The 9,802-nt window shown below is 27.6% G+C and overlaps 1 protein-coding gene across 1 annotated transcript; it reads right to left on the minus strand.

Annotated features, from left to right (window-relative positions):
• Positions 1 to 3,191: 3,191 nt before the first annotated feature.
• On the minus strand, positions 3,192 to 8,162 carry LOC106785985 (peptidoglycan recognition protein 3-like). Its single transcript, XM_014746913.1, has 6 exons — positions 8,033 to 8,162; positions 6,813 to 7,139; positions 5,994 to 6,278; positions 4,256 to 4,419; positions 3,943 to 4,105; positions 3,192 to 3,849 (listed from the first exon to the last, which is right to left on the minus strand). Exons 1-6 carry the CDS (start codon positions 8,145 to 8,147, stop codon positions 3,665 to 3,667), a joined length of 1,239 nt encoding a protein of 412 aa, XP_014602399.1. The 5' UTR covers positions 8,148 to 8,162; the 3' UTR covers positions 3,192 to 3,664.
• Positions 8,163 to 9,802: the final 1,640 nt, after the last annotated feature.

Genomic DNA, 9,802 nt, shown 5'->3' on the forward strand with positions numbered 1-9,802 from the left:
TAAAATTACATTAGTACAATATAAAGAAAATTAAATATATGAGTGTATGTGTATGAGTAACCTATACTTATGTATATATGCCTGTATGTGTGTGTATGTGATAAAAATCAAATTTAACACGAAATACGATCTTTGCATACATAATTATGAAAAATAATTAATTAAAGCATCATTAGAGATGATAGTTAGCATCGATACCATGAAAAAAAGTTGGAAATTAGAAGAAATATTGTTAAGTAAAATTGATTAGATTTGGCGCGAAACCGACAAACATCGATGATTATATTTTCACAGATATCTTTCGAACTTTTTAATATTTCGTTTTGAAAACACTCACGTATGAAAATCTTGTGTGTAGCTATCGTTTGATATATAATAGAAAGGTGTATAATACTTTTTAATTACCTGAAATTGACAGGACGTGGTGGTATCCGTGCGATCTCCATCACCGATGCCGCGAAAAGGAAGAAGGATGGTCAGCAAAGAGCCCTGATTGGCTGATAATTAGTTAGAAGTAAAGTGACCAATTAGAAAATCTTATTATAAAATGTTATTATTTCTATATTGATATTTGTCGTTGTTTTCTTTTAAAACCTAAAGAAGAGTAATATAAAAAGTATGAGAAGAGGAAAAATAAAAATATATTATAATAATAATATATTAAATAATAATATAAAAAATATATTATAAAAATAAATACATATCATATAATATACTGGTCACTTCACTTCGAAATAATTATCAGCCAATCAGGGCTCTTTGTTGACCTTCCCCTTCTTTCGTTTAGTAAAATAATAATTTTATCATCTGATTGGCATATAATTATTTAGAAGTGAAGTGACCAATTAAAAAATATTATTATAAAAGGTTATATTTTTATTTTTTCTCTTCTCATACTTTTTATATTACTCTTTTTTAGGTTATAAAAGAAAAGAAATAAATCTATCGTGACAAAAATATCAAGATAGAAATAATAAAATTTTAAATTTGGTCACTTATCGTCTAAATAATTATCAGCCAATCAGGGCTCTTTGCTGACCATCCTTCTTTCTTTTCGCGGCGTCGGTGCAGGAGATCGCACGGATACCACCACGTCTCGTCAATTTCAGGTAATTAAAAAGTATTATACACCTTCCTATTATATATCAAACGATAACTGAACACAAGATTTTCATACGTGAGTGTTTTCAAAACGAAATATTAAAAAGTTCGAAAGATATCTGTGAAAATATAATCATCGATGTTTGTCGGTTTCCCGCCAAATCTAACCGATTTTACTTAACAATATTTCTTCTAATTTCCAACTTTTTTTCATGGTATCGATGCTAACTATCATCTCTAATGATGCTTTAATTAATTATTTTGTATGTAAAAGTTTCGTTTGCTCGGGTAAAGAAACTCCGTAAGTTTCTTTTATTCGGTTAAAAAGTGTGTTCATCGTCATCCTAAGGGTAGGAGACCCATCATGCATTCATCACTGCAGAATAAACGTAAGTCAATTTTTATTTCAAACACTTTCTTAATAATTATAATAATTTATTCTTACAACAATGATATTCATAATTTTATTTTTATTTCTATTTCAGATATTAATTGCAATCGTGCGCGAAGCAATGTAGGGGAGTGTTGCATCGTTTAAATATAATATAAAATCACGGATTAAAATCACGTTCGCTCGTTCATTTCAATTTGTTCGCGATACGCGATTGCATTAGAAATTTTTCATATTAAATAGACTGCGAACAAAGCAGTAATTGCATTAGAGTTTGTTCGAGTAAAGTTATATTTTTATCTTTAGACAGTCGCACAGACTGTTCGCGTATTAGAGTCAGTGCATCAATAAAGATTTTTTTACTTGCATTGACTGTGTGCAAAGCAGTCTTTGGAAGCAGTTGTAGAATCAGTGATCGAGCGCATAATAAATTAAAATCATACGCGAATTAGAATCAGTGTTGTTCGCCGTATAATAAAATTTCGGTTGTCGCGATAAGAAACACATCTACAGTTTCTTATTTTCGTTTATACCGCGTCATTAGATTTACGCGAGGTGCATCGCCATGGTGCAATTGAGTTTCATCCCGTTGAAATGCATTGTAAGTATTCATTTTTGTAAACATTTTATTTGTTTTTGTTTGATATGATTTTGGATCATATTACATATAACTTATCATTTTGATCTATTTTAATTTACAGATATGACAACGGACATTCATGTGAGATGAATTCTTTGATGGATCTTTGATAGATCTCCATCAATACCAAATTGAGGAACTCTTCAATCGTCTGACTACAATATATGCTGCGACGTTGGAGTGTTTTGGAGCCATCGTAGAACTTCTTACGGAGTGAGTCAAAAATTAAAAATCCATCCGGTGCTCAATCAAGCCGAGAATGAAAGGTCAAAATCGGCACGAGTTACGGATTGTAATTATTCCAATAAATTAGTGATGAGACCATGAGTAATTCCTTTCTAGAAGTTACGCATGAAAATTGTATACTATATTGTATATTGTATTATATGTTTGATGATATTAGTTCAGGATAGGTTTCCTCTTCTCGTTGATTAAATTTATGTATTTAACAGGGCATATAATGAATTTACTTTATTTGACACTTCTTTAACTCTTGTTGAGGTGATTTTTTTTATCCTATTATTTAGTAAAAAGTTTAGAAATTATTTATTAGCCCGCGTAATATTATGAGACGCGCAAAGTGCGCACGCGCTGCGCAAACTGTTTTAATTTGCTGCGGGAATTGGTTAAATTCGACTTATATCGATTTTAAATAATTCGAAAATTATCATTCGTTTCTCGCGAAACATTGTTTTAAGAAATATCTACTTATTAAAGGTATTTTTTTTATTAACCCTATTAAATTGGTTTAAATAAAATTTTAACTTTTATCAAAAGTCGATAATATAATTATATTATTTTATCGATAATTGACACTATTATAGAAGCTTATCAATCGTCGATAAAATTTATATCATATTACCGACTTTGATTCAAAAACACTATACTTTTACAAGAAACTTATGTGCAGTAGTAATTTTTCATTTGATTATTATAAATCTATTTTTCAATATGCTTTCTCTAATAAATAGATTATTTATAGAAAAGCTTTATACGAAACTTTCTTATAATTTTTTTAATTAGAATTATTTTATACTATATCAGAATAAATTACTATTGTACTATAGGATACTGCATTATTTTATTTTGTCATGTAATATTCATTCGCATATTTCATATTCGAGTAGGTCGTAGATTATGGAATAATGTTATATCACGTTCTAAAGAAATGACCGTTGAGAAATATTAAATCTATTAGGAAATCCTTGACTTGGTTGATTAATTCTCCCCTCCTTTTCTTCCTAGACTTGGATATAACTTATGTATGTCATTTCGTAAACAGATTTTAACGCGCATTCATCAAAAATAAGTGGTTGATTACGTAATAGTTGCACATTTATTTAAATTCATTTTCGGATTTCTTTTCTATCTTAGAACATTATTAGAATTGGCTTACGAAATAAAAATAATTCACACAAAAACCGAATTGAAACACAGAAGGTTATACAAAATCTGATTTTTAAATAATTGTTAAATTGAAAACGATTATCGGTTCGTACACTTCATAGATCAATCATAACACTGTATATTCCTTATGCTTTGTTGCTCCAATTAGGCCAAGTTGTAATTAAATCGTACAAAGCATTTCCAGGACAAATAGTTGGAGTAGTTTGACGATGGCCAAAAAGTTTGTAATTGGATTTAATTTTGTTATTAGCTACTCCATAAGATATCAAATTTTGTGTTGCTCTAATGCTTGCTTGGTTAGGTAAAGTATCTATAAAGAAATATACAAGATTAACTATGAAAATTAAATAAATACAAAATTACATATTAAATATAAGAAAATAAATAAGTATGTTTAACTTACTAGTAAAATTACCAATCACACAGATACCAATGCTCTTAGAATTGTAGGGAGTAGAATGAGCACCATGTTTACCCCAACCACGACCCTCATAAATATTACCATCTTCGCCAACTAAAAAGTTATATCCAATGTCTTCCCACTTTTTCGTGTCCATATGATAATTCTACAAATTCCTTGTGTATTCAATAATTTGTGATCATCCAATTAAATAATTTTCATTTATTTTCATTTACGTGATCAAAATATTATCATCCAACGTTTTCTATTAAACTCTTAACAAAAAATGGGATAAAAATATTTATAGAAACATTACCTGAAAACTTCTCACTCGGGCTTGACAGATTGCTTGTGTATTACAACCAATTGTATCCGAATGATGAATAATCACATTAGAAGGTGGATTTTCTCGAAGTGCAGATATCGGACTAGTCGGTGCTCTTGCTCCCCATTCTCGTCTTGAAATTATATTTGGAATATCTAAAATTAAATATTTGGTAAAATTGTGAGAACAATTCATGCGTAAAGATTAATAAATCCATATTATTTTTGACGAAATAATTATTAGTATAAAATCTTTTTTTTTATTTAATATCTAATTCTGAATATATTTTATTGTGCAATCAAATAAATTTGGTTTTCGCACCACAACACAAGTGTTTAAAATCTTATTATGTCAACGCTGACATCACGATATAATTATCATACAACGGTCGAATTATTCCTCTCAATTAAATATTCAATTAAATATTTTCATATGGATTATTCGTTTAATAAATTTGATAGGATGTTTCATTATTTTTTTCATTTTATTTTAATTATCGCGAACGATTAATTCCAAAATTTATGTTAACGTTGACAACATGATGACACCGATTATCACAAAGTTGTATGTATCATATGTGTTATTATTGGACTAAGATATGAGTCACGTAATAAAAAAAGAAATAAAACTGACCGATCCAAACTGATTGACGAAATTAAACGAGGAGAAAAAATGACAACATTTTTGAAAAAATAGTTTTAAAATGGAAATAGACAAATATTTACCTGTAGTAGCAAAATATCCAATTTCGGTAGCAAAGCAAAAGGCAATGTTTACTGTTAAAAGAAGAAGAATCTTAGTTCCAGCCATTCTCGTAACTTCTTAGGAACTCTAATACTCAATGATCATTTAATTTATACTAATCGACTGCTTTAATACTGAATGTATACGTCAAACCATGACCTTTGCACGCAGATACAACCAAGCTAATCTTATAATAGAAACCCGTTTATGTAGATGCATGTTCCACATACAATTTCATCAAGTATACGTATACTGTATATGTAAAAGAGATAGAATGGTACGATTATTTCCTATACGGGATTCCCAATTGATATTACGCTGTTTTTATTTATGGAATGTCTTCATATTTATTTAATTTTTCGTTACAAATGTGACAGAGAAATAACAAATATTCAACTATTTAACAAACGTTCGTAAATGCATTACCATTTCTTATAATAAAATTCGAACATTTGGCAGCATGATTATTATGCACAGTGATATTATTTGTTCATTAATTTATACTCGACTTCAACACGTTGATTAGATATTTAAAGGAACTTTATTTTCATTTTTATTCCCTAATCTCTTATTCGTAAGAATATAATTAATTTGATTATATTCGAAATCGTATATCGTCGGTGATACATTATGGTTTACTTTTAAATTACATACTAATCAGGAAAGAAGATATTATTATCCTAATACGATTTATAGATTAATCAAATAATTCGATATAATTTATACAAGTATCCTGTTTTGATTCAATAAGGAACACAAAATAGCATATAAAAAAATTAATAGAGGTAGCAACGGTTTTACAATGGATAATTTAAAAGATTCGTATCGATTTATGAATATGTATTACATATAAAAATCAATACGAATTTTTTGAACAATCGAATAAAATATATTTGACAATGAATATTTTATTAAAATGATATTCTCTACTATTTATCAGCCTATTATAATAAATTATCTAAAAGAAATCTGAGATATTATATTTATAGTCTTACAGTTCTATTAGTATTATAATCATTGTCAAAATTATTTCCTTTAGGTACCTTAGGTGTAGCTTCAGTCGTGATAATTCGAATTTTGTCAGGTATTGGATGAGATGTCCAATGTGGAAGTGCCATAACGTATTTATAAAATGTATCACCTGGGCATATTGTATCACGTGCTTGACGATGTCCGATTACGTTGTAATCCAATTTTATTTTTCCGAGACTGACCCCGCACGAGATGAGAGAATTTAATGCACGAAGGGCCGCTGCATTTGGAAGGAAATCTATAAAATTGAATATTTTTTTAGTTATATTAGCATAGGTGTACAATGAATTTATTCTATTCGGTTATTAGATATGGTCATTAGTTATTGCATGAGGAAATAACTTGAAGGGGATTTACCTGGAAAGTAGTTCACATATATATATATATATGTATTTATTTACATTATGCACTTATGAAGAAGTGTCTATCTATACTTGGAATTAAAGAGGAAATGTAAATTTATGTTTTTTAATTAGTGGGTTGATGCAATATTAATTGCGATTTCAATTTAATTTAGTTATCGTGGTTTGTTTTTTATTTTTTTAGATAATTATTTACATATATAGTCAATTATTGTGAAATGTGTTATTAATATTAATCATATTTTGATTAGATTCTCAAATTTTTAAATTTTTGTTAATTTTAATAGTAAAATATTTAATTGCATAACGATCAATATTTTTATATAATTTCATTTATGATAAATAAAGAAAGTGAAATGTTCAGATAGATATATGTTGCTGATTTTGAAAAGAATTTAATTAATATTTACCAGAAAAATCTCCAATAACACAAATCCCAATACTTTGAAAATTGTATCCAGGTGCATGAGCTCCAACTTTGTTCCATCCACGACCCTCATAAATATTCCCATCTTCACCGATGACGAAATTATAACCAATGTCGAACCATCCTCTCACGTCGATATGCAAATCCTGATAAGATCTTACTATTTTACTACAACTTTCTCGATCATAACAATAATGACGTATTCCACCATGATGAATAACAACGTAAGGTGTTGGTGTACGTTCGAGTTGTTCTTCATTTAATGGTTTACGAGCTTTCCATTCCTCTCTTGTGATAATCCTTGGACAATCTGTCGAATAGCATAAATTCGCAATACTTTCTTAAAAAGAATTTTTCAAATAATTAAATATGCAACATTCTTCTACGATCATCCAAGTATTACTGTAGTAGTTTTGATTAAAACAGGATGGATAAGAAAAAACGTGTGAATTACTACGAGTGATTCACCTAACGAGAAATTATACACGTTGATTGATATCATTCATTACGTAACGGTGTTCTATCCTGACATGAGTAAAATAAAGTCTTTTATATGTTTTTGTTTACATAAATTTTAATTGAATCTAATTTGAATTATTTTCTGCTTTTTTTTTTTTTTTTTAAATCACGTTTCCTGATGTAAATGAAAGATTTTATAAATTGTAAGAAACAATTATTTACTTAATTGAAAAAGGCAATGTTAATAAATTAACATATAAGTTAACTATAGTTATGTATTATATATGTTAGGACTTTGTTACTTTTATTTAGATGTTATTGTTGAATTGAATAGTAATTAATGTTGCAATTTTTTATTTCGATTGAAAATATTAAAATGTGTTGCAGTAAATAAAATATTCTAATTGATGTTATCTATTATAAGATAAAACATATTATAATTTTTCATTATATTAATATATATTTATTTAATTAGAAACATGTGTGTGTGTAAAAAAAATTCCAACATTATTAATTAGGTAACTTTGCTAGGTGACTTTGCTCTTTGCAATAGATGACCAGTCCAAATTTTCCTAACCGATAAATGTTTGATTGATTTCGTTCGATAAGCGAAAAGAAGACAACATAAATTGATCTAATCTGTCAATGATATCGACGATAATAATGATGATGATGATGACCATGATGACAATGATTAAGATTAATCAAATAACAAAATGTTGACAAAAAACAAAAGTGTCTTACCAGTAATATTGAAACGATAAGTTTCATCGATGGGTGCACCAATAACTAATTGTTCTAATGCAATAAGGATGATGATAATAATGTTATAAGTATTAAATATAATTCTTGATTTCATGGCGTTAGTATAGTAGCTCGCGGTCAATGTAGTCGTCGTTGATCAAATGTGAAACTGAATGTGGACATAGTGAAACCGCGTCCCCTTTTAAACGAAAAATCCAACGAGAGCCGGGAAGTCCCTCCGAATGAAACACCTAATGGTAGAGGTCCTTTAACCCTGTCTTCTCCTACGATCACTGATCTTTCAGCATATACACAATACACTCACATTCATGGAAATATAAAATGAATAGATCCAAATATTTAAATATAAAACGTTAAATTGCTGATCGTAATATTTGACTTTAAACGAGAAAATCTATATGAGTATAATCGATTTAAATTAAAATTATGAATAAAAGAAATTATAATGATGAAGAATTATGAATGAGATTTATTGAAATGTCATTTTACGTTAAGGATAATTAAAATATTTGATATAATACTTTTTACATCTTTATAACGAATAACTTTATAGTCATATGTTTTATTTTTTATTTTTTATTTGGAAATACTTGATATTTTAAAGATCTCTCACATCACACTTTTAAAATAGTAAAAGTTTTTTTAAATAAAGGTATTCTTTTTTTTATTTATTTGTTTAAGATAATTTGTAAATCCTTTTATGAATAAATATAAATGTATGTATAGAGTACACTTAATATAAGTACAAGTATACTTTACCAAGTATATTTATATTTAATTATATACGTACTTATATATATTTAAACATATTTAAAAAATAAAATCACTTTTCTTCCAAAATATACTATCAATTTGATTAAAGTAACAGCTCATCTTGCAATCCTTTAACAAAAAAGATTTCAAATTAGAAAAAAATATTCCATAGAGGAAATAAATACAAACCAATTATAGAATACTAGTGTTACCTTCAATTATTGTAAAAATATGTACTCCTATTATATACAAATATGCGTAAACAATCAATCGACTTTAATAGTATAATCTTGATAGAAACGATTATCGGGACTTTTTAATTTTTATTTTGTCATGCGTTTTTTTTTTTCAAATAAGATAAACATGAAAAATATTTTTGAATGATGGATTCTCTTGCATTGAAGATATTTTTATTACGTTATTATCGTGATAACGTAAATACAATTCACATGAATTTTTCTTTTTTTTTACTCTTTTTTCCTTTCTTTCTTCTTTTACTTACAGTTACGCGTATCTTTACAGTAGATTAGATTATTATGAAAAAGAAATAATCATTATTAATGGAACAAACAATTGTCGTATATCAAGATAGCTTATTTAAAAAAAGTAATATTACAAAAAAAAGAAAAACGAAAATTGCAATGCACAATGAATAATCATTTTTAGTATTCACAGTTATACAAAAAAAAGTAGAACGTTCAGGATTAGTCATAGCGCGTTCGATTTGTTTACATACTTGTTAATCCCCCTATGAAAAACTTCATTTTTTCATCGATATTAGTTCGAAACATATACGAGTATTTTTTTTCCTTTTTTTTCTACAAATGGAGAAATGATTGGAGGAAGAATTAACGACGCAATAATTTTCATTCTATGACATAACATTGTATCACTTGTTAGTGAACATGCACATCACAATAATTGTGCTTAGAAGAGTTGTTATAACTTTCTTAAGTGTTTTCCTAGAATTCAAATGATTATCGAAGAAAACAATTA

The sequence above is a fragment of the Polistes canadensis genome, unplaced genomic scaffold, assembly GCF_001313835.1.
Source record: "Polistes canadensis isolate GaletaPanama2010 unplaced genomic scaffold, ASM131383v1 scaffold_61, whole genome shotgun sequence".
NCBI classification, from domain to species: domain Eukaryota; kingdom Metazoa; phylum Arthropoda; class Insecta; order Hymenoptera; family Vespidae; genus Polistes; species Polistes canadensis.

Bases quoted from the DNA above. Each gene is read 5' to 3' on its own strand.
- LOC106785985 (XM_014746913.1), bottom strand. From the start codon at position 8,147: ATGAAATCAAGAATTATATTTAATACTTATAACATTATTATCATCATC. The intron at 7,140-8,032 runs GTAAGACACTTT...GCTATTCGACAG, and splicing joins TTATCGTTTCAATATTACTG to ATTGTCCAAGGATTATCACA. The intron at 4,106-4,255 runs GTAATGTTTCTA...AGGAATTTGTAG, and splicing joins CCCGAGTGAGAAGTTTTCAG to AATTATCATATGGACACGAA.